At 35.6% G+C, this 26,318-nt stretch overlaps 1 protein-coding gene across 1 annotated transcript; it reads left to right on the top strand.

The window, feature by feature from the left end:
• Nucleotides 1-24,693, top strand: LOC104883640 (pentatricopeptide repeat-containing protein At2g13600). Its single transcript, XM_010668190.2, has 4 exons — nt 1-131; nt 864-1,040; nt 22,194-24,368; nt 24,537-24,693. The coding sequence occupies exons 1-4, from the start codon at nt 1-3 to the stop codon at nt 24,691-24,693; spliced, it is 2,640 nt and encodes an 879-aa protein (XP_010666492.2).
• The last annotated feature ends 1,625 nt before the right edge of the window (nt 24,694-26,318 follow it).

Raw genomic sequence — 26,318 nt, 5'->3', positions numbered from 1 at the left:
ATGATAATTCAAGAAATTATACAAGCTGGTCCTATGGTTACAAAAGAGCATAGAAACTTGTTGAATGCTCCATATACTGCTCATGAAGTGAAGAATGCCTTATTCTCTATCCCAGGGTCTAAGGCTCTTGGGTATGATTAATTTGGATCTTATTGTTACAGAGATACTTGGTGTATAATTGGTGATGAAATTATTAAAGCAGTGTTGGTTACACTTAATAGTGCCAGTAGAGTGCTGAAGGAATTGAATAACACTACAATTACTTTGATACCTAAGACAAGGTGTCCTAGTAATTTTGACAGAATTTAGTCCCATGTCTTGTTGTAACTCACTCTATAAGTGTGTAATAAGGTGTTGTGTGGCAGGCCCAAGAGAGTATTACCTGATATAATCATAGAGAATTAGGAAGGATTTGTACAGGGCAGATTTTAGTCCATAATATCATGGTAATATAGGATATGGTCAAGCACTATGGAAGGAAGAATGTTAAACCAAGTTGTTTGCTGAAAATAGATTTGCAAAAAGAGTATATGATACTGTAAATTGAAATTTTTTGCAAGAAATGTTGAATCATTTGGGGTTCCTAGATGGTTTCACAAAACTAGTGATGACATGTGTGTCTACCCCACATTTTTTTTGTTAATTAATGGAGGTATGGAAGGAGATTTCAAGTCTTCAAGTCAGAAAGAGGCTTGAGGCAGGGAGATCAAATGTCTCCATTGTTGTTTGCTATATGTATGAGTATCTCTCAAATACATACGCTTCATAAAAGTGAGTGAATTGGAACAATTTAAATTTCACCCAAGATGTGCTCAGGTGAAATTAACTCACATGTGCTTTGCTGATGATCTTATATTGTGTAGTAAAGGTGAATTTGCTTCAATAAATTTAATGCTCAAGGCATTTAAGTTATTCTCAGAAACATCAGGTTTGCAAGCAAATATACACAAGTCTGCTCTCTACACTTTTGGGATGCCAGAAGAGGAAGTTCAGAGAGTTGTTGCTACTTCAGGTTTTACTAGAAGTTCACTACCTTTCAGGTATCTAAGGGTACCAATTTCATTTATTCCAAAAAGATTACTAAAGCATATGTGATATTATTGTTGAAAGGATGACAACAAGAATTCGAGTATGGAGTACAAGAAACCTATCTTTTGGTGCCAAAACTCAGTTAATTAATTATGTATAATTGAGTTTACATAGGTACTAGGCACATGTGTTTGTCATAACTAGAAGTGTATTAAATGAAGTAATTAAAGTGTGTAGAGCCTTCCTGTGCAGTGGTCAGTCTTTTACACAGAGGCAAGGAGCAGTAGCATGGGATGATTTATGCTAGAGTAAAGGTAGTGGAGGATTGGGTTTTAGAAATCTGGGAGTATGAAATGTTGCTTGCTTAGGGAAGTATGTGTGGGCCATTGCTTCCAAGCAAGATAATGTATGGATAAAATGGTTGCATTCAGGTTACATTAAAGGAGAAAATTGATGGAGCTATATACCCAAAACATGAGGGAGTTGGTATTGGACTAAGATCTGGCAGATTAAGGAACAATTGAAGGTTCATTTTACTGAAACTGAATTTAGTTCCTTGTCTACATATTTTATACAAACTATCTGTGACAAGCTAAGAGGTGAGATAGAAAGTGTGCATTGGGACAAAGTGGTTTGGAATAGACTTACTATTCTTAAACACGTATTATTTACAATCTGGTTAGCAGTCTAGAAGAAATTGCAAACTATAGCTAAGCTTGCAAGAATTGGTATGAGTAATACTAATCGGTGCCTGATATGTCAAAGTGGTAATGAGTCCCATGAACATCTATTTCTTTCAGTGTCCATATAGCAAGGGGTGCCTTTCTGAGATAATTGAGTTTTAGACATTACTACAAGTTCTTTGGATGGTTTAGGTTGTAATTGAGTTTATGTGCAATCGAATTACTTACTTATCAGAAAAAAAATTCAATTGAGTCATCAATAATTTTAAGTGATCGATAGTTAAAGACATCAATAATCTAAGTTATGTATTAGAAAATGTAAAAATATAATGTGAAACATCTAAAAAAGCCGATGATATATATAACTGCAAATCTAGTCCTCTATTTCCTCAACAAACACATCTACATTAAATATCATTTGCACATGAGCGTATGAATCAACAAGTTACAATTTTTTTTTTTTTTTTAACTTTTATATTACCCAGAAAAAGGGCAAAATCCCTTTCATGATGCCAATGTAGTCTCTTAAATATAAGTTTTAATGTTGTCTTGCTTCATAAAAGAAGATTATCTTTTTATCAATCATTACCTTTGTCCAATAGATTTTCCTTTAGTCCTTAAGAAGCATGCCATTTGCACGTTATAAGAAAATACATACTCGATGGTGAAATGTAAGCAGTATCATTTAACAAACAATTAACCAAGAAGTTAAGTTAACCAAAAAAAATACTTAATATGGGAGCTTCATCCTTTTTTTAATATGGGACAAACAAATTAAGACAAAATATTGGCTCCCCTTTAAATTGTACTCTAAGGTGGTCCACTGATCCTACATATATTAACCGTTGCCAAATGAACGGGGCTCGAGGCCATTTTATTCAATTTAATAAGTAAACTCGGAGGAAGAGCGTTCATGTAAAATCTTTAATGTTCTAGTTATGTCTTGCATGTGAATGTAATGTAATTGCTCAAAAATTTTGGGACAAGATGGTGAAATTTGGTAGAATTTTGGTGTCATTTTATGTATTATATATATGTAATCAAAGAGAAATCATATATAGAACAACCTTTTTTCATTAATCTTCTAGAATTGAAATATGGTTTTGTCAAACAAAGTGGTTTACACTTTAAGTGATAAGAACGTTAAGGTATCAAGAGAATCACAGTAATGATTTATTTGCAAATTTTCAATTAAATTGTTTTTACTCCAGACAAATAGCCCCCTCTTTTTTTTTTCCCTCTCTAGCAATCCCATGTTATATAGTTCACTCATTTTTACCGATTTACATGAAAGCAAATAAGTGAAAAATTGGGCAAGTTGTCACAAACTCTTATAATGGACGGTTTCTGAAAATAGTATCAGCTATCAAAATTGACAATATATATATATATATATATATATATATATATATATATATATATATATATATATATATACTCCCTCTGTTTCAAAATATAAGGCATTCACGTTTTACGAGAATTTGCTTTGACCACACATATCTCTCAAATACGATAAGTAAAAATTATAAAAATTATACCGTTGGATTTGTCTTGAAAAATACTATAATAATATTATTTTTTAAAATTTTATGTCAACATAAATTGAGAGTAATTAACGGTCAAAGTTCGACCTCGAATATCGTGTGTGCCTTATATTGTGAAACGGAGGGAGTATCATATAAGAATGCATACTTAATGAAAATGAATTTTACGCGCTATAACTCTTATGAATAAATGACGTAACTCTAATGAAAAAATAGAATATTAGAAAAAAAATCAATTATTTTTTTAATTTGGGCTCAAATTTTTAGGGAGTATAACTCTAATTGACAAGTGTTGTAACTCTAGTCCAATCTTGTGGTTGAGATTCATTCTCATTTCTCATGTAAGGATCATTCTCATATGATATTACCCATATATATATATATATATATATATATATATATATATATATATATATATATATATATATATATATAATGACAGAGTTAACTTAATCAGGTTAACACGATTATTCTCAATACTTGTACATAGTATCACAACATAGGTTTAAAAATATTTTTTCTATCTATGTTTTCTTCCTTTGGCCTGTCATCCTCCATGGATGCCGCCTCATCAACGCCTTCTTCTACTATTGCTACATCCTCTTCGACGCATCCCATGAGAATGCTCCTTATATGAGAAATGAGAATAAATCTCAACCACATGATTGGATTAGAGTTAAAATACTTGTTCATTAGAGTTATATCCTCCAAAAAAATTGAGCCCAAATTTTTTTTTTTTTTCTAATATTCTTTTTTTTTTGGAATTACATCATTTTTTCATTAGATTTATATCACTTAACATAAGAGTTATAGCGCATAAAATTCATTCTCATTTCTCATGTAAGTATGCATTCTTATATGAACTCGCATATAGGGACAAGATCACATGAGAATGCTCGTTACATGAGAAATGAGAATGAATCTCAACCACAAGATTGGATTAGAGTTACAACACTTGTTCATTAGAGTTATACCCTCCTATAAAATTTTGAGCCCAAAAATAATTTTTTTTTTTGAATTTTATTTTTTTCTTCTAATATTCTTTTTTTAGAGTTATAACTTTGTCATTGGAGTTACGTCACTTATTCATAAGAATTATAATGCATAAAATTCATTCTCATTTCTCATGTAAGTATGCATTCTCATATGAACTTATATATATATATATATATATATTAGATTTAGAGAAAATGATCCCCTTATTAGTTATTACTGAAACAATATCTATCAAAATAATCAAATTGGAATTGTACATTGTTACAGTAAAAATAACTTTATATATATATATATATGTTATTATATATATAATATATATATATATATATATATATATATATATATATTATATATATATATATATATATATATATATATATATATATATATATATAAAGGTAAGGAAAAAGAAGATTAGGAACCCTCCGCACGATGGGAGCTCCAACCTTATCGTTTACAAGGATTGATAAAAGAGCTGACTGAGTACAATTTTCAATATAAAAACTAAAATATGAGGTGACCAACATTGGCAATCTAATCTGCTGCTCTGTTAGCTTCCCGATAGACATGACAAATAGTCCAAAAAGAAAAGGATCGGAGAAAAGTCTGAATATCCTGAATGATGTGGGTGATCTGCCAAGGGGGGACCAGATGCCTTTGATGGAGTTGTTAACCATGAGGTTATCTCCTTCGATGTGTAGATGAGTAATAGCTTGCTGAAGGGCGAGTCTGACTCCATGCTGAAGGGCGGTATCTTCTGCGACCGAAATGGAAGAAGTACCCAGGTTTAAGGTTGCGGCTTTGACTAAGTTGTTGTTGGGATCTCGGATGATACATCCTACTGCTGATGAAGAATCACGAACGGAACCGTCGAAGTTGACTTTGAAAAATGGAGATAATGAAGGCTTCCAAACCACCACTATTGAAGAAGGGTAATTGGGTGTAGGGGGTTATGCCTCAATCTAAAAATTGTAACTTTTTTTTGTTACAGTAGAAGTAAAATTATACTTTTTTTTTTGTTACAATAGGAGTAAAATTACACTTCGACGACTCGCATGAAAGTGGTAGCTAGGCTGACCATGCAGCATCTATCACTATCACTTGCGTAAGAGTGAAGGTAAAGCCTCAAATTAGTGGTGTCTTTGTTTGATGAGCTGTACTGCTAATATAGTAAACGTGGACATTTTAGTACAGCCGCGTGGACAGCTGTTCAGCTAATTAAGCTTCGTTAATCTTCTATATCATATCATTACTTTCTGATATGTTCATTTTCTTTCCAAAAGGATAAAAGTTTTGGAAAAATGACGTTTTGAATTTCAATTTGTGTCCCAGCTTTTATATAGCTTTCTTGTTTTCGTCATGGTAATTGTTCTCATGTAGTTGGATTTTTGTTGACATTATAATGCTCAAAAGGAGTATTAGGTGTCCTATAATTACTTCTATCTTGTCTTCTTTAGAATGAGTCGGTGAATTAAATTGTGTGAATTTATAACATTATTATGTTATAATTTAGCTTAGGGTTTGGTGAAGTGGGAGGGAATAATATAGTAGAAGTAACAAGTACGTAGCCCATAAGGCTATAGTTTGTCCGCTAAATACCTAAGGTTTTTAATCATTGCCAAGTTCGAGATTTATGCGTACGTATATGTTAATATATATGCCTAAATTAATACAATAAAAAGAATAGCCTAAATTCTTGAAAAAAGTCTCACATTAGTATTAATGTGATACCAACTTATATCATTACTAACAATAAAATCAATTAAGCGTTTGAATGTATTAGTTATGTTAATAAAATCATTACATTTCCTCATCAACTTATATTTTTTCTCTCCTCTATCAACCCTCATTTCTCTCTCCTATGCTTCTCTCATCTACAAGGATAGGAGTTAGCTCAAGTGGGTAGAGCGCTCCCCCTTGGCCTCTGAGGTCAGAGGTTCGATCCTTTCCCCCAACATTATGCTGGCGGGGTAGGTATTTCCTTAGCATGCTATGCATGTCTTACCAACCAATGTGTTGGTGTTTCCTACAGGCTAATAGCCTTGTAGGGGTTAGCCCTTGGACTGACTTAATTTCCTAATAAAAAAAAAATGCTCCTCTCCTCTACCAACTCTCATTTCTCTCTCCATTACCCTCCCCTTTCTCTCTCTCCTCTACACTGCCATCTCCTCTCCTTCACCCATCTTCCATATCTCTCTAAAGCCTACATCTCTTTTGTTACGTTTACAATATTTGAAATTTTCAACTAACGTCTTTTTTCGCGTTTTATGCAACTTGATGATGTTTAGTTTTGTTTCTCCCGCTTAAACAACGACATTGTTGTATCAAGTCAAGTATGTATATTCTTAATTCCGGTAAAAAAAGTATATTCTTAAATCTCAAAGCTCATTGTTTACCTCTGTAATATATACCCCTCATGATTGCTATAAAGGAATTTAACATACTACTCATTCCAACAAGATGCATCTTTCTTTTAGATAGCTCATTTCCTTAGTTACTCCACAGTTAAGCGTGCTTGGTTGGGAGTAGTCCAGGGATGGGTGACCTCCTGTGAAATTTCTCATGGTGCGCATGAGTTAGGACAAAATATGTCAGAAGAACTTGTGTTGGTTATTGAGGACAGTTGTTGACTCTGGATGCGTATTGATGACGATAGACTCAACTCCGCAAGAGTAGTTGTGTTACAACTTCTATCAATGGGTCTAAACTTTAATGTATGTCTTACTATGAGTTATGGTTTTTAGGTAGATAGTTACAGTTTTCGTCGTAATGTATGTTTTTGGTAATAGTTATGGTTTTGTGGTAATTAGTTATCGTTTTCAGGTAAATAGTTATGGTTTTGGGTAAAAAGTTGTAATTGTAAGGTCAATAGTTATTGTTTTTATATATTATTAGTAATTGTGTACACGTTATTAGTTATAGTTTTCATGTTATTAGTATATAGTTATGATCCTGGGTAAATGGTTATGTTTCTAAGGTTAATAGTTATGATTTTTAGTTATTAATTCGTAATTGTTTACACGTTATTCCTTATAGTATTCATGTTGTTAGTTATAATTTTTGAGATAAAATATAGTCTTCGGTGGATACTAAATAGTTATGGTTTGCTTGTTGTTTTTTATGGTTTTCGGGTTAATATTATTGTTTTAGATTGTTAGTTACAGGTTTAGATAAAAAAGTTATTGTTTTGGACTATGATTATGATGGTTTGGTTGATTTTATGGTTTTGGGTTGATAATTGTGGTTTATTGGTCAAAAATTACGAGTTTTAATTTATTAGTTAACATATATTCATTGAAAGTTATTTTGTAAAATTAGTTGCACATTTTTTTGCAATTAGTTAACATTATTTATAGTTTAGTTAAATTGCACTACCAAACCATAATCAAACGCGTGTGAGTCATCACATATCAGATATCACGTTAGTCTTAACGTGTGAGACGCTCTCTTCAAAGACTTACTAAAAAGTGAAACCTAGATGACAAATTCAAGATAAATGATTTGATCAATACTTAATCCTCCAATGGATTTTATGACCATTATGCCGAACGTAGATAGTATAAAAAGGGTTTTTGCACTAGCATTTAGCAACTTATAGTGAAATAAAACTATCTTTTAAGAGTAAACTGACTGTACAAATCCTAATTCAAAATTTTAGGTTTAATTTTGACTTTCTACACGTGCGGAAACTTTGACTATTAATTAGTCGCGGTTCAATTTGATGAAATTATAGGAACAATCAAAATATCTTGCCAGGTTCATAATAATTCATTGTGCACTCAAACTGACTTTGTCACATAAAATCCGACTATATTAGGGGAAAAAAACTGACTATCATAAAATTGACTATATCATACATAATATAACTATATAAAAGGTGATTATATCATACAAAATTAACTATATCATATGATTTGCGGTGCACAATAAGCTAGGAAATGAACCCGTTCCACTCAAGTTTTTTTTTTTTTTTTTGAAGAACAAGATAATGACGTTATATTTAGTATCTTATTATTTTGTTACAAGTCTTGTTATGAGAAAATATTAGTGAAAGCAAATTCTCGAAAAAACATGTCTTATATACATTTAGAAATGGATGAGGTATCTCATTGAAAGACATATAAAAGAGATACTAAGAGTACACCCAATAATTAAACCTTTTGGAGGTCATGACTTCATGAGAAGAGATAAGGAAAAAAATAAGAAAGCAACAAACCGTTCGGTTAGGAAACAGGGTATTGTAGTTTGATTAATGCGGAACAGAAAATCAATGAAATAATAAATGTGAGAAAACTATAAAGATGAACAGACAAACAACATAAGGATTTACGTGGTTCAGTCAAATTTGACCTACTCCACAGGTGGGGGATTAGACTTCTTCACTATAATGGAGAAAATCAAGAGAATAATACAAGGAGTCCTAAATCTAGAGGCTAAAAGTGTTTCATAAGTTGTGTAATAATAATGAACACTAGAAGCCCTTTTATAACATAAGGAACCAAAACCCTAAAAGATAACTTAAAACGAAAAATATCGAAAAAACGCGTTCAGCGCTCAAAACCGCGCACCGCCCGACGGGTCGGGCGAAACCGCCCGGTCGGGCCCGGGACGAAACAGTTTCGTCAGTTTTCGTAAAACAGTCATAACTTTCTCGTTTCTCATCGAAATTGGGCATATGACCTATCGTTGGAAAGCTCTTTAACAAGTCATCATCCAATTTGAATCACATCAAAATCATTTATAGATTGAGAGATATGTGCATTCAAAGTTAGCCTTATGCCATTCACAAGATTTCAAGTCATAATTAAACAATCTCCACCTTGACTTGAAACCGAAAACAAGGTAACTCCACCTTGAACCAAAATATGCTCAACCAAACACCATAGAACCTCCACCTTAAACAAAATTCCATAAACCTACCCATTGTAGGCAATCCAGAAAGGACATCTTCTATAATTGTGTACCGATGCGTCTTCGAACACAAAATCCGTATACAAAACCATCACATGGCCTAGATCGAGAGTATAAAGTCACAACGCAAGCATGCTTCCTCAAATTGACCAAACTCTCTTCAAACACTTCTTCATCTCAACAACAAACTCAAAAGCAATTCTAGAAACTGAATGACAACAATAATTTCTAAATTGCAATAGTACTTAATAAACACAAAAGTACCAAATTTGAGATAAGAAATAGCATAACTAGAACAAAATCTAATGCATAACCAAGATTGTTACTTTATTACAAACTCAAAAACAATCTATCATAGACTCTAAAATAAAATCCATACGGTTTCTCGTTTTATCAAGAGATCTCAAAAGGGCACTAAACATAAAGAGGTCGTAGAAACCGCAGCCCCAAATCTTGTAACCCTAAAGTGCAAGATCATCATCAAAACAGCGTCGGCAATATTTGCAGATTGACCCATTGGACCTTTCTCCATTTTTCTTCTTTAATTTCCAACACTCAGATTTAATATGACCCTTCACATGACAATAGTTACAGATTTTTCCAGAATTCTTTCCACCATGAGCAACCAAAGCATTTGTGTGAGCAGAATTATTGATTTATTAACCAATTTATTGTCAATTAAATCTCTCTGAGTTAAGGCCTCCTTAACATCCTGCAAACTCAAATCATCTTTACCATATAATAAGGTATCTCGAAAGTGCTCATACGAAGTGGTAAAGAACACAACAACCTAATAGCCATATCCTCATCATCGATCTCAACATCGATGTTTTGCAAATCCATAATTATAGAGAAGAATTCATCTAAATGAGAACAAGGGTTTACCTTCTACTAGCAAATCATGAAGTCTAGATTTTAGTAGTAGACGGTTGGTCACAGATTTTGTCATATAAAGTGACTCCAACTTCAACCACAAACCCGCAGCAGTCTCTCTTTGGCAACCTCTCTCAAAACTTCATTAGAAAGACTTAAATGAATCGCTGAGAGTGCCTTCAAATCTATCTCCTCCCACTTCTCATCCGTCACACCGAAGGCTTTTTGGATGCACCTTCTAGAGCCTTGTGACAACCACTTTGAACCAGGATGGCTTTCATCTTTAATTGCCATAGGCCAAAATTTACTTGCCTATCAAATTTCTCAATATCGAATTTCATTGACATAATAAAAAAATCAAACTTTTTCTATAAACACCTAAGATCTTAAACAACCAAGCTCTGATACCAGTTTGTTAGGAAACGGTGTTGTAGTTTGATTAATGCGGAACAGAAAATCAATGAAATAAAAAGGTGAGAAAACTATAAAGATGAACAAACAAAGAACACAAGGATTTACGTGGTTCAGTCAAATTTGACCTACATCCACAGGTGGGGGATTAGAACTTCTTCACTATAATGGAGAAAAACCAAAGAGAATAATACAAGGAGTTCTAAATTCTAGAGGCTAAAAGTGTTTCATAAGTTGTGTTAATAATAATGAACACTAGAAGCCCTTTTATAATCATAAGGAACCCACAAACCCTAAAAGATAACTTAAAACGAAAAATATCGAAAAAACGCGTTCAGCGCTCAAAACGCGCACCGCCCGACCGGGTCGGGCGAAACCGCCCGGTCGGGCCCGGGACGAAACAGTTTCGTCAGTTTTCGTAAAACAGTCATAACTTTCTCGTTTCTCATCGAAATTGGGCATATGACCTATCGTTGGAAAGCTTTTGAACAAGCTATCACCTCCAATTTGAATCACATCAAAAATCATTTATAGATTGAGAGATATGTGCATTCAAAGTTAGCATTATGCCATTCACAAGATTTCAAGTCATAATAAACAATCTCCACCTTGACTTGAAACCGAAGAACAAGGTAACTCCACCTTGAACCAAAAATGATGCTCAACCAAACACCATAGAACCTCCACCTTAAACAAAATTCCATAAACCTACCCATTGTAGGCAATCCAGAAATGGACATCTTCTATAATTGTGTATCGATGCGTCTTCGAAACACAAAATCCGTATACAAAACCATCACATGGCCTAGATCGAGAGTATAAAGTCAGTAACGCCAAGCATACTTCCTCAAATTGACCAAACGCTCTTCAAACACTTCTTCATCTCAACAACAAACTCAAAAGCAATTCTAGAAACTGAATGACAACAATAATTTCTAAATTGCAGTAGTACTTAATAAACACAAAAGTACCAAATTTGAGATAAGAAATAGCATAACTAGAACAAAATCTAATGCATAACCAAGATTGTTACTTTATTACAAACTCAAAAACAATCTATCATAGACTCCAAAAAGAAAATCCACACGGTTTCTCGTTTTACCAAAAGATCTCAAAAGGGCACCAATCATGAAGAGATCGTAGAAACCGCAGCCCCAAATCTTGTAACCCTAAAGTGCAAGATCATCATCAAAAACAGCGTCGGCAATATTTGCAGATTGACCCTCATTGGACCTTTCTCCATTTTTCTTCTTTAATTTCCAACACTCGGATTTAATATGACCCTTCACATGACAATAGTTACAGATTTTTCCAGAATTCTTTCCACCATGAGCAACCAAAGCATTTGTGTGAGCAGAATTATTGGATTTATTAACCAATTCATTGTCAATTAAATCTCTCTGAGTTAAGGCCTCCTTAACATCCTGCAAACTCAATTCATCTTTACCATATAATAAGGTATCTCGAAAGTGCTCATACGAAGATGGTAAAGAACACAACAACCTAATAGCCATATCCTCATCATCGATCTCAACATCGATGTTTTGCAAATCCATAATTATAGAGAAGAATTCATCTAAATGAGAATCAAGTGGTTTACCTTCTACTACAAAAAGATCATGAAGTCTAGATTTTAGTAGTAGACGGTTGGTCATAAATTTTGTCATATAAAGTGACTTCAACTTCAACCACAAACCCGCAGCAGTCATCTCTTTGGCAACCTCTCTCAAAACTTCATTAGAAAGACTTAAATGAATCGCTGAGAGTGCCTTCAAATCTATCTCCTCCCACTTCTCATCCGTCATACCCGAAGGCTTTTTGGATGCACCTTCTAGAGCATTGTGACAACCACTTTAACTAGGATGGCTTTCATCTTTAATTGCCATAGGCCAAAATTTACTTGCTTATCAAATTTCTCAATATTGAATTTCATTGACATAATAAAAAAAAACAAACTTTTTCTATAAACACCTAAGATCTTAAACAACCAAGCTCTGATACCAGTTTGTTAGGAAACAGGGTGTTGTAGTTTGATTAATACGGAACAGAAAATCAATGAAATAATAAAGGTGAGAAAACTATAAAGATGAACAGACAAAGAACACAAGAATTTACGTGGTTCAGTCAAATTTGACCTACGTCCACAGGTGGGGGATTAGACCTTCTTCACTATAATGGAGAAAATCAAAGAGAATAATACAAGGAGTCCTAAATCTAGAGGCTAAAAGTGTTTCATAAGTTGTGTCAATAATAATGAACACTAGGAAGCCCTTTTATAACAAAGGAACAAACCCTAAAAGATAACTTTAAAACGAAAAAAATATCGAAAAAACGCGTTCAGCGCTCAAAACCGCGCATCGCCCGACCGGTCGGGCGAAAACCGCCCGGTCGGGCCCGGGACGAAACAGTTTCGTCAGTTCTTCGTAAAACAGTCATAACTTTCTCGTTTCTCATCGAAATTGGGCAATAGACCTATAGTTGGAAAGCTTTTTGAACAAGCTATCATCTCCAATTTGAATCACATAAAAATCATTTACAGATTGAGAGATATGTGCATTCAAAGTTAGCATTATGCCATTCACAAGATTTCAAGTCATAATAAACAATCTCCACCTTGACTTGAAACCGAAGAACAAGGTAACTCCACCTTGAACCAAAAATGATGCTCAACCAAACACCATAGAACCTCCACCTTAAACAAAATTCCATAAACCTACCCATTGTAGGCAATCCAGAAATGGACATCTTCTATAATTGTGTATCGATGCGTCTTCGAACACAAAATCCGTATACAAAACCATCACATGGCCTAGATCGAGAGTATAAAGTCAGTAACGCCAAGCATACTTCCTCAAATTGACCAAACGCTCTTCAAACACTTCTTCATCTCAACAACAAACTCAAAAGCAATTCTAGAAACTGAATGACAACAATAATTTCTAAATTGCAGTAGTACTTAATAAACACAAAAGTACCAAATTTGAGATAAGAAATAGCATAACTAGAACAAAATCTAATGCATAACCAAGATTGTTACTTTATTACAAACTCAAAAACAATCTATCATAGACTCCAAAAAGAAAATCCACACGGTTTCTCGTTTTACCAAAGATCTCAAAAGGGCACCAATCATAAGAGATCGTAGAAACCGCAGCCCCAAATCTTGTAACCCTAAAGTGCAAGATCATCATAAAAACAGCGTCGGCAATATTTGCAGATTGACCCTCATTGGACCTTTCTCCATTTTTCTTCTTTAATTTCCAACACTCGGATTTAATATGACCCTTCACATGACAATAGTTACAGATTTTTCCAGAATTCTTTCCACCATGAGCAACCAAAGCATTTGTGTGAGCAGAATTATTGATTTATTAACCAATTTATTGTCAATTAAATCTCTCTGAGTTAAGGCCTCCTTAACATCCTGCAAACTCAATTCATCTTTACCATATAATAAGGTATCTCGAAAGTGCTCATACGAAGATGGTAAAGAACACAACAACCTAATAGCCATATCCTCATCATCGATCTCAACATCGATGTTTTGCAAATCCATAATTATAGAGAAGAATTCATCTAAATGAGAATCAAGTGGTTTACCTTCTACTACAAAAAGATCATGAAGTCTAGATTTTAGTAGTAGACGGTTGGTCATAAATTTTGTCATATAAAGTGACTTCAACTTCAACCACAAACCCGCAGCAGTCATCTCTTTGGCAACCTCTCTCAAAACTTCATTAGAAAGACTTAAATGAATCGCTGAGAGTGCCTTCAAATCTATCTCCTCCCACTTCTCATCCGTCATACCCGAAGGCTTTTTGGATGCACCTTCTAGAGCATTGTGACAACCACTTTGAACCAGGATGGCTTTCATCTTTAATTGCCATAGGCCAAAATTTACTTGCCTATCAAATTTCTCAATATCGAATTTCATTGACATAATAAAAAAATCAAACTTTTTCTATAAACACCTAAGATCTTAAACAACCAAGCTCTGATACCAGTTTGTTAGGAAACAGGGTGTTGTAGTTTGATTAATACGGAACAGAAAATCAATGAAATAATAAAGGTGAGAAAACTATAAAGATGAACAGACAAAGAACACAAGAATTTACGTGGTTCAGTCAAATTTGACCTACGTCCACAGGTGGGGGATTAGACCTTCTTCACTATAATGGAGAAAATCAAAGAGAATAATACAAGGAGTCCTAAATCTAGAGGCTAAAAGTGTTTCATAAGTTGTGTCAATAATAATGAACACTAGGAAGCCCTTTTATAACAAAGGAACAAACCCTAAAAGATAACTTTAAAACGAAAAAATATCGAAAAAACGCGTTCAGCGCTCAAAACCGCGCATCGCCCGACCGGGTCGGGCGAAAACCGCCCGGTCGGGCCCGGGACGAAACAGTTTCGTCAGTTCTTCGTAAAACAGTCATAACTTTCTCGTTTCTCATCGAAATTGGGCAATAGACCTATAGTTGGAAAGCTTTTGAACAAGCTATCATCTCCAATTTGAATCACATAAAATCATTTACAGATTGAGAGATATGTGCATTCAAAGTTAGCATTATGCCATTCACAAGATTTCAAGTCATAATAAACAATCTCCACCTTGACTTGAAACCGAATAAACAAGGTAACTCCACCTTGAACCAAAAATGATGCTCAACCAAACACCATAGAACCTCCACCTTAAACAAAATTCCATAAACCTACCCATTGTAGGCAATCCAGAAATGGACATCTTCTATAATTGTGTATCGATGCGTCTTCGAACACAAAATCCGTATACAAAACCATCACATGGCCTAGATCGAGAGTATAAAGTCAAACGCCAAGCATACTTCCTCAAATTGACCAAACGCCTCTTCAAACACTTCTTCATCTCAACAACAAAACTCAAAAGCAATTCTAGAAACTGAATGACAACAATAATTTCTAAATTGCAATAGTACTTAATAAACACAAAAGTACCAAATTTGAGATAAGAAATAGCATAACTAGAACAAAATCTAATGCATAACCAAGATTGTTACTTTATTACAAACTCAAAAACAATCTATCATAGACTCCAAAAAGAAAATCCACACGGTTTCTCGTTTTACCAAAGAGATCTCAAAAGGGCACCAATCATGAAGAGATGTAGAAACCGCAGCCCCAAATCTTGTAACCCTAAAGTGCAAGATCATCATCAAAAACAGCGTCGGCAATATTTGCAGATTGACCCTCATTGGACCTTTCTCCATTTTTCTTCTTTAATTTCCAACACTCGGATTTAATATGACCCTTCACATGACAATAGTTACAGATTTTTCCAGAATTCTTTCCACCATGAGCAACCAAAGCATTTGTGTGAGCAGAATTATTGATTTATTAACCAATTATTGTCAATTAAATCTCTCTGAGTTAAGGCCTCCTTAACATCCTGCAAACTCAATCATCTTTACCATATAATAAGGTATCTCGAAAGTGCTCATACGAAGGTGGTAAAGAACACAACAACCTAATAGCCATATCCTCATCATCGATCTCAACATCGATGTTTTGCAAATCCATAATTATAGAGAAGAATTCATCTAAATGAGAATCAAGGGTTTACCTTCTACTAACAAAAGATCATGAAGTCTAGATTTTAGTAGTAGACGGTTGGTCATAAATTTGTCATATAAAGTGACTCAACTTCAACCACAAACCCGCAGCAGTCTCTCTTTGGCAACCTCTCTCAAAACTTCATTAGAAAGACTTAAATGAATCGCTGAGAGTGCCTTCAAATCTATCTCCTCCCACTTCTCATCCGTCATACCCGAAGGCTTTTTGGATGCACCTTCTAGAGCCTTGTGACAACCACTTTGAACCAGGATTGCTTTCATCTTTAATTGCCAAAGGCCAAAATTTACTTGCCTATCAAATTTCTCAATATCGAATTTCATTGACATAATAAAAAAATCAAACTTTTTCTATAAACACCTAAGATCTTAAACAACCAAGCTCTGATACCAGTTTGTTAGGAAACAGGGTGTTGTAGTTTGATTAATACGGAACAGAAAATCAATGAAATAATAAAGGTGAGAAAACTATAAAGATGAACAACAAAGAACACAAGAATTTACGTGGTTCAGTCAAATTTGACCTACGTCCACAGGTGGGGGATTAGAGCTTCTTCACTATAATGGAGAAAATCAAGAGAATAATACAAGGAGTCCTAAATCTAGAGGCTAAAAGTGTTTCATAAGTTGTGTTAATAATAATGAACACTAGAAGCCCTTTTATAACAAAGGAACAAACCCTAAAAGATAACTTTAAAACGAAAAATATCGAAAAAACGCGTTCAGCGCTCAAAACCGCGCCACGCCCGACCGGTCGGCGAAAACCGCCCGGTCGGGCCCGGGACGAAACAGTTTCGTCAGTTCTTCGTAAAACAGTCATAACTTTCTCGTTTCTCATCGAAATTGGGCATATGACCTATCGTTGGAAAGCTTTTTGAACAAGCTATTATCTCCAATTTGAATCACATCAAAATCATTTATAGATTGAGAGATATGTGCATTCAAAGTTAGTCTTATGCCATTCACAAGATTTCAAGTCATAATTAACACGTTTAGAGATAAAAAGGATAGGGGTCTCTGAAAAATTAGGTTGACTTATTTTCGTTCATGCGCAACCTATTGTTGCGGTCCTATGGAAAAACCACAACAATAATTCCAAGAAACCTTCTAAAAGTTTTTTGATTGATTGAATAACTATTAGGTTATCACCCTCAATTAGGGATGAGTATGAGCTCAAGACCTGACCCAGAATTGGTTGGACCCGACCGATTTTTAGGGGTATGGGTCTAGAATTTTGAGACTCATTGAGTCTGGGTCAGATCTGGGTCTGTGTGTTAAAAATCGAGCCTGGACTCGATTCTAGTAGATTAAGACCCAACCCACCCCATATACCCATTTTTTAACATATACAATAATGTATATATATATATATATATATTATAATATATATATATATATACTTATATAAAATACTAGTACATGAATATCTATAAAATTTAAACCTAATATTTCTAATTCTCTCACGATGCACGCACACCCCCACTTTATGTTGCCTTCTGCCTACTCATTGCCGCAAATTTATATCTCTTCATTTAGTTTATTTTCTTTTCTTTGGCGATCTTTTTTCTTTGCTGCAATCTTGAATGGAAATTTAAGAGAGAATTTCTTTGTTGATCTTCTTTGCTACCGTCTACTCAGTCAATGCTAAAGTGTTATAGAAATACACAAATTTTTTGTCGATTTTTTTCTTTCTGGATCCTTCCATTATATATTCTTGTTTGTTCTTGCAATTTTTTCGTGTATGGATCGTCACTGTCAGTTATGTTGGAGTACAGTAGGCAGTAGCTCTACAATGGGTTGAAGTTGAACTACTATTTAGTGTTTTATCATTTTATAAGCTAAAAAAATTGGGCAAAAAATGGTGAGTTGAAAAAAGGTTTTTTCACCAAATACCTCTAATAAATCAAAAAATTTACGATATGCCCTCAAAATTTCAGATATTTACCATATATCCCCGACTTGTAACCAAATGCACTTTTTCTAACTGGTATTAACTCACTGTTAGCTTTATTTACCATTTTACCACATTTAACCCCTAACCTTAAAATCTAAACTTGAATCCATAACCCTAATCTAAATCCTAACCCTAAAATCTAAATCCTAATCCTTAACCTAAGCCCAGCCTCCTCCCCCTCCCCTCCCCTCCCCCAGCCCCCCACCCCCTCCCCTCCCCTCCCCCACTGCAGCCCCCACCCCTCCCCGAGCCTCCGTTGCAGCCCCACACCTCTCCCACTGCCAGCCCAGACCATCATCTCCACCATTCGAACCACCATCTCCACAACCGAACACCATTTGCCGAAATCGAGCCAACCAAGCCCAAAATCGAGCCACCCAAGCCTCGACATTGACCCAACCAAGCCAAGAAGTCAAGCCACCCAGTCCCTGTTGTTGCTATTGTTGTTGTTTTGGTGGTGCGAACGCTAAGGGGCTGCGAGATAGAGAGAGAAACGTCGTTGCTGCTGTTGTTGTCTAAGTGGTGCGAACCTTCTTCTCCAGTGAAAATTTAACCCAACAAACCCACAAAATCATTCGAGGGAGAGAAGAGGAAGACGAAATAATTCGATGGTATTAGGGGAGGGGTGAAGGAGACCGGTGGTGTGGCTGAGCTAGGATGGAGGGGGAGGGGGAGGGGAGGGGGAGGGGAGGGGGAGGGGGTGGAGGGGAAGGGGAGGGGTGGGGGTGGGGGTCGGGGTTGGGCTGGGATGGGATGGAGGTGAAGGGTGGGAGCTGGGCTGGCAAGGGGTTAGGGTTAGGGGTGGGTTATTGTTTAGGATTAGGGTTAGATTTTAGGGTTATGGGTTAATTGTGGTAAAATTCGTAAATAAGGCAAAGGGTAAGTTAACGACAGTTACGAAAAAAGGAATTTGGTGAACATTTTCGAAAAGCCAGGGGTATATGATGAATATCTGAAACATTGAGGGTATATAGTGAATTTCTCGATTTGTCAGGGGTATTTGGTGAAAAAATCGTACAAAAATAATAAAATATCGTAATTAGCTTGAGACTCGTATTAAACTCGGGACCTGTTAAACCCATTGGGTCTGGGTAAGGGTTCTAATTTTTTAGACGATGTGGACTCGGAGCGGGTCTGAGTCGAAATAAAAATTTACGAGTTTGGGTCTAGCTGGACCCACACCAGACCCAACCCTGCACATCTCAACCCTCACCGATTAAATGATTAATGCCCACAAAAAGAGCTCCCTTAATACCATCTCTCATACCCCAAACGTCATCTAAAAAAATTGAGAATTAAGGATATATAGCTTTAGAACCACTTAAAATGATATGTTTTAAACTATTTCTAATAACAAAACTAATAAAGCTTGGCCATTGTCTAATTTGAGATATCAAAATTTAAATTATAGTAGTCAGAAGGAGCATATCCCAACATGCTAAAATGTGATTCCCTTTAATAATTGGCACTTTAGCTTCTGAAACAGAAAAGACAAAGAGGTCATCAACCAAAGACTTATCTAGATTTTGGATAAAAGAGCTAACCAAGGCGGCTGCTTTTGCCGGACAATAGGTCTCCTCTAAAAAAATGATACTATTCCGTGTAATCCAAACAAACCACCATGTTATAGCAATAAGCTTAATATCCTTAAGTTCGACTAAATTTTTACAATTGTTAAGATAATCTGCAAATATATCGGTAAGAATAAAAGAACGGATCCCTGGCCATATGATATGAGAAGCCATATCAGCAAAAAAATCTAGGGTAAAAAGACATTGAAAAGAAAGGTGATTTGCATCCTCCGAGTAATGATTACAGAAACACATTCTATAGGAATGAAAACATGGCTAACTTGTAATATTTTCTTTGTAGGCAAGCCCTCAAGATAGAGCTTCCAAAGAAACATTTTGATTTCCAGGCATTTTGTCCCTAAATTCCATATCCAACTAGATTTTTCTTTAGAAATGTCCGATAAATCGAAACCTTGGAGTACAGCAACCCCTGACTCAACAACATATATAAAAACCATCCACCGATAATCCCAACATTATGGAATTGGAAGGAATAAAAATGCTTCAAAAATTAGAAACAACATTCGAAGGAACATATTAAGCTAATGTGTAGAATGATGAACAAAATGACACACTTAAAAATGTTTCCTAGGGAGTTTTAGTTCATGTAATCCATTTACAATAAAAAAATTAAGAAACTGTAGAGTATAGGGTTTGATCCCAAGACCTCAAGTACATATACTAAAGTTTTAACCACTAGTCTAAGTTGTATTTATTATTATTATCATAAAGTATTATATTAATAAATGAAATTTTTTTCTTACCCGGGGCATAGCCCGGGCCTAATAACTAGTTGAATATTAAAAAAGCCCATTTATTAAACCAAAATGAGATATCTTTAAAAAGTACGTTTTTTTTCACATGGTACCCCTGTGGAATTTTAAAATTTATGGGGTACTCTTATAGTTTCAATAATGCTACCCGTTACCCTTAATATTTAAATAAAATGCATGAAATACCCTTAATAACACACGATGTCAAGTTTTCGTGAGGTTTAGAGAGTTAATTACTTTCTCTCTTTTACCCCCAATTCTTCCTCTCTCCTCCCTGTTTTAGGCCACCTACCCACCACTGCACCACACCCCCTCCTCTTCTTCACTGCATCATCTCTTTCTCCTTTCATGCTCCCTTTATTTCCCTCCCCTGCTGATGTGTGCTTTGTTGCTGCACCACCGCGGTCACGTCCCACGTTGCCACCTATCGTCCCTACTGCAGTCCGTTCTTATCCCTCTCCTTTATCCTCCCCTTCACACACTTCTCTTCTTTCTTTACTCCTATGTCCCTCTATCTCTTGCGCCATCCTCGCTCGGCCCGCTGTACCACCACACCACCAATTTTCGTCGTATCTCACACCCACTACCGCCACACTCCTGTGAAAGCCATCCCTTAACCCTGGCTGGCGAATACGAAGATCCCCCTCTTCTCGAAAAATCCCTTGTTTTTCGATGGAGGGGGGAGTTTTTTGAGGGGAAGGGGATTTCGGTCGTTTTTCTGAGTGGGGTGGTTCTCCGGAGGCAATGCACCGATAGTGATGGGTTGGGGTGGTTCTCCATGCGGTAGTAGTGGCGGGGTGGGAGCAAGGGTTTTGGGGTTTTTTATCAATACAGTTAATTAGGATTATTTATGATTTAATTGGTATTAATTTAGTTAATTAGAGAATAATTAAGTTGATTTGAATTTAATAACTAACGAAAACTTGACACCGTTAGTCACTAATAATATTTTATGCATCTCTATTCTATATGGGAAGAGGGGTAGGACACCAAAATATTAGAAACTCCATTTTACCCTCATTACATCTCTATTCTAACTGCTTACTTTAATTTAAAAATAAAAGGAAACTACCTAATTAATTTAAAAAATAAAAAAAGACATTACAAAAAGAAAACTATCAACAATTCAAATATCCCTAATTTATTAAATATAATTAACAATTAATTTAATTTTTTACCTTCCCTAAAGAAAATTTTCTACATATTTTCGCACGCATCGCGTGCATATAAAAACTAGTTTTATTTAAATAGTAAGGATAACAGCTAACAGGTATATTTTTGAAATTATAAGAATACCCCATAAATTTTAAATTTTACAGGAGTAGCATGTGAAAGAACGGTTGAAAGTATTTTTTTTCTCCCGCTACTCTCTTTTCACAAACTCGACTGCCCAATTCTTAAATCTGAATTCATAAGACACAAACGAAAAGAATAACTGAAGTCGACGTTCCCGCCAATGCTACCTCTGCTTAACAAACAACGAACGCCACTATTTGCTCTCTCCTACACTTCTTTCCCCTGTTGTCATCATCTCTTCAATGGATTTCATCCTCCTTTCACCACTTGCGTTGATCTTTCACCATCTACAATCTCTAAAGAAATTACTCGTGAAATCTCCATTTCTTCCCTCATTAATTCCTTAGTCAAAACCCAGAAATTCCTCCAATCTCTTATTCTTTTCAAGCAGATTAACTCCATCTCTTCCTTGTCGAATTCTGCCGATTCGGCCTTCCCTTCGCTTCTCCAATCTTGTGTTCAGATTTCCCACTTTTATCTTGGGAAATGCTTTCATGGGTATGTCTTAAAACGTGGGTTCGTGAGTTTTATTGACATTAACCTTAGCTTGATTCAGCTGTATTTGAAATCTCGAAAAAATGTAGATGCATATCAGTTGTTTGAGGAAATGCCCAGTAGAGACAGAACGTATTTTGACTTCGTTGTTCGTGGGTTCGGGTCTGCTCGATTCTTTGAGGAAACGTTAGTTATTTTTGAGGAAGAGATTGTATCGGGTTTTGTCCCTTGTCCAGAATCAGCTCGCCAAGCTATAGTTGCATGTGGTGAACTGAAAAGATTGGACAAGGGAAAGTGGGTGCATAATTTTGTTGTTCATAATGGATTGGAAAAGAATGTTATTATCTGCAATTTGTTGATGTCGATGTATGTTAAGATGGGTAAGATGGAATTGGCACATAGTACTTTTGATACAATGGAAGTCAGAGACTTGGTTTCTTGGAACACATTGATCACAGGATATGCACAATGTGGGAGTTGGGTGAAAGCTTTAGATATTTACCTGGCCATGAAGGAATCTGGAGACGACGTTCATGACAATGTTACCCTTTTAGGCCTGGTTTTTGCTTGTGGTCAGGCTCGAAATCTTACCCAAGGAATGAGTGTTCATGGACACTGTATACGGGCAGGGTTATTATCAGATTTTCGTCTGGGAACGGCCATTCTTGACATGTATGCAAAGTGCGGGAATATAGAGTTTGCTGAGATGTTATTTGAAGAAGAGGTGTTTGAAAAGAGCTTGGTTTCCTGGAATTCACTTATTTCTGGTTTTTCTAAAGCTGGATTTTATCAAAGGGCAGTAATGTTTTTCAAGAAATTGTTTATGCATTCAAATTTTAAGCCTGACTCGTTTACTCTGGCAAATGTCATACCTGCATATTCCTGTCTAGGATATATTGACGGAATAAAATCTATCCATGCACTAATTGTGAAGAAAGGCCCTGATATGGGAGTTGATGTTGTTCTAGGTACTGCTATGGTAGACGCATATGGAAAATGCTCTAATTTAGCAGCAGCAGAAGGGTTATTCTATAGCATCAAAGAGGCTGATACTCCGACGTGGAATTCTATGCTTGCAGGATATCATCTGAATGATTATGCTGATCATGGTATACTGCATTTTCAAAAAATGCTCAAAACCCAGATTCAACCGGATACAATTACAATGACCCTACTTCTGCAAGTGTGTGGACTGCTAGAGTCGTTGAAGGTAGGAAACATGGCTCATGGATGTGTACTTACTAGAGGTTTTACTTCCAATCTGATGGTGGAAAATGCATTGTTGGACATGTATATAAAGTGCAAATCTGTGGAGAACTCGGAACGACTTTTTGCACTGATAATTGTCAAAAATATTGTGACATGGAACACTATGCTATCTGGATATGTCAAGATTGCTTCTTACACAAGTACCATGAAAATGTTCTCCCAGATGCTTTTGGAATGCGGGAGTGTGCCTGATTCTGTAACAATTATCTCTCTCATCCAAGCATCTGCAGCTTGTTCAACCAGTCATGGTACAGATATGGCTAATGCATTTGTCACAAAACTTGGCTTTGATTCTGAGACGATGGTCGTGAATTCACTGATAGATGCATATGCAAAGAATGGTTTTATAGACACTGCAAGTTCTATTTTTGTTCATATGGGTCGAATCAGAGATCAGTGGTCTTGGAATGTAATGATTGCTGGATGTGGAATGAATGGCGAGGCAGAAAAGGCTTGTAAGCTTCTTCTTCTAATGGATGAATATGGTTGTGAACCTGATTTCATTACGTTCACTGCTTTGCTTTCGGCTTGTGCCCATTCTGGCATGATTGATGAAGGTTGCAAGTATTTTGATCTAATGTTAAACAAATACAAAATTCAACCAAGTTTAGAGCATTGGACTTGCATCATTAACATGTTTGGAAGAGCTGGAAGATTAGAAGAAGCATACAAACTGGTTATAAGCAGTCAACATCCTGAACTCTGTGGTGTTAATCCTGCTGATTCTGCTGCTATATGGGGTGCTTTTATGGATGCATGTGGGATGTACAAGAACATAGAACTCGGTGAAATGGCTGGGAGAAAGCTACTACAGATGTCACCCCAAAACAGTGGCTATCAAATATTGTTGTCGAACTTATATGCTTCAACTATGAGATGGGATGAAGCAATGAACACAAGACAAGTATTTAATGATGGGAGTTTGGTGAAGGAAACAGGTATTAGTTCAGTCAGCAGGTAAAAAGGGATAGCTCTAAGCTCAAAGTTACAGTCGTAATCCCTACTTTACAGCTGACACAAGACACAACCAGTAAACTTTGTCAAAAAGAAACTGAAGATTCAGGCCTGTGAACCTCTAGGATCGACCAATTGCTATGGCCTATGGGGATTATGGAACAATTGAAGCAATTTGACCAATGAGCTGCGGACAGTGCTCAAGGCTATAGACGCTGTTGTTGCCAGTCAGAAGGGTGAAAATCTTACAGGAGCCCAATCAGAGGTAAGACAAGTAGACAATCATGGGAGGCTGTTACTGAACTGGGGCGATGCTACCTGCTTCTAATGGCATCAGGCCAGTACGCGGACAACATAGAATAGCAATATACATATATGATTACCCATGTGAAGGCTGAAGGGTGAAATAATTAGATAATGAAGAAGATCAGATCTGCAAGTATATACACCACTAAGATAATCTATGTGATAGAGTAAGCCTTGAATCAACAGGAGTATAAGAACGGAAATTTTCAGACACTATCAACCTAAAAATTAATTGAGTTTAGAACTTCAAACATCATGGTGAGTTACATTTAATGTTTGAAACTGTCTCACTTTTTCTTCATTACAACACCGGCCACATGCATGCTTGTGACTTCATCATTGTCATGGCCTTAGCAACTGCATGAATACTTTAACAGGTTTCACTTCAAATATCAAACAGTCAGTTTTGTTTTTCAAGTTGCCCATCTTTTTTCAGTTTATGTCTAATGCACGATCAACTTGATAATGGTAAGCTATTTATCAATTATCAAAACTTGTATGAGTAAAATCATGAAGCAGGCTTCTGAGTTAATGGTACCTAATTTACAGTGGTAATAGAACCACTTCAGCTAAGCAGCTTGCAAAGTGAATAAGTGATACATGCAATGATGCAAACACCATGTGACTTGGAGTGTGGACAACTTATCCTTGAAGTTTGATTTCACTTCTACCAATGTCTTAAGAGAAGGATCAACGTAGTGCTTCTCAAACCATTCTGGATGGAACCTAATAATCAATAGATTTTAAGCCAGCTGAAAAGGTAGTTGACTTAGTTAAAGCAGAGCATTATGGAAAGGGAGAAAGCAAGATCGCCATGTTACCTTTATGAACGATGTTAGAAGCCTGGAAATACATGTTTAAATCTTACCCTCATCTTGGAAACACACTAATAAAATGGTAAAAGCAAACAGATTTGAGCAAAAAGAGCTGTCAACTGCAAAAGATAGGAGGAACTAAGGTGTGAAAACTAAGGACGGGTTAAGGGTCAATGCCTCAATGCCTCAATGGTAGATATGGTTAGTCAATGAGGGGGTTTTGCAAATGACTTTTTGCCTGACTTTTGGCATTTGGCTTCTTAGTTTGGTCAAAAAGTCAAAAATTATGTTTGATTTGTGCCTTTTTTGTTGGCTTTTCAGCCAAAAGCCAAAAGCTACCTGTAGTAGCTTTTTCTTTCTAACTATTGGCTTTTTACAAATATACCCTTATGGTAATCTAAAAAGTAAAAACCAAATGCCGTCCCCCCTCCCAGAAACTTCACTTGCCATCTTCTAGTTTCATTCTACTGTATTACAACTAGCAAGATTACAATTTCTGGAGTAATTTGCCACCAAAGACACGGTGCACTAGAATTTCTCAAAGGTGTTTAGCTTCTAATTCATTCTTTCATATACAAAGTAATTTATTTTTAGATCTTGACTATTGTTGAATGAAACTACATTGGAATGTAGAATTTTAAGACTTTTTTTACTCGAAAAACTGCTTAATATTCTAGTGTATCTTGATTATTGCTTAGTTTTTTTATTTTCTTATGAATTTAGTTATATTTTACCCAAAAATTTTGTTATTTTTTTCAAATAATAATAATAATAATGAGGATCATTATTAAAATATATAAGTTAAATGAAAAAAAAAATCAATGTCCATAAT

Source organism: Beta vulgaris, chromosome 3 (genome assembly GCF_026745355.1).
Source record: "Beta vulgaris subsp. vulgaris cultivar EL10 chromosome 3, EL10.2, whole genome shotgun sequence".
NCBI lineage: Eukaryota > Viridiplantae > Streptophyta > Magnoliopsida > Caryophyllales > Amaranthaceae > Beta > Beta vulgaris.
This window is presented reverse-complemented; position numbering and strand designations above follow the sequence as displayed.

Bases quoted from the DNA above. Each gene is read 5' to 3' on its own strand.
- LOC104883640 (XM_010668190.2), top strand. From the start codon at position 1: ATGATAATTCAAGAAATTATACAAGCTGGTCCTATGGTTACAAAAGAG. The intron at 132-863 runs GTATGATTAATT...TATATTGTGTAG, and splicing joins CCAGGGTCTAAGGCTCTTGG to TAAAGGTGAATTTGCTTCAA. The intron at 1,041-22,193 runs GTATCTAAGGGT...CATTAACCTTAG, and splicing joins AGAAGTTCACTACCTTTCAG to CTTGATTCAGCTGTATTTGA.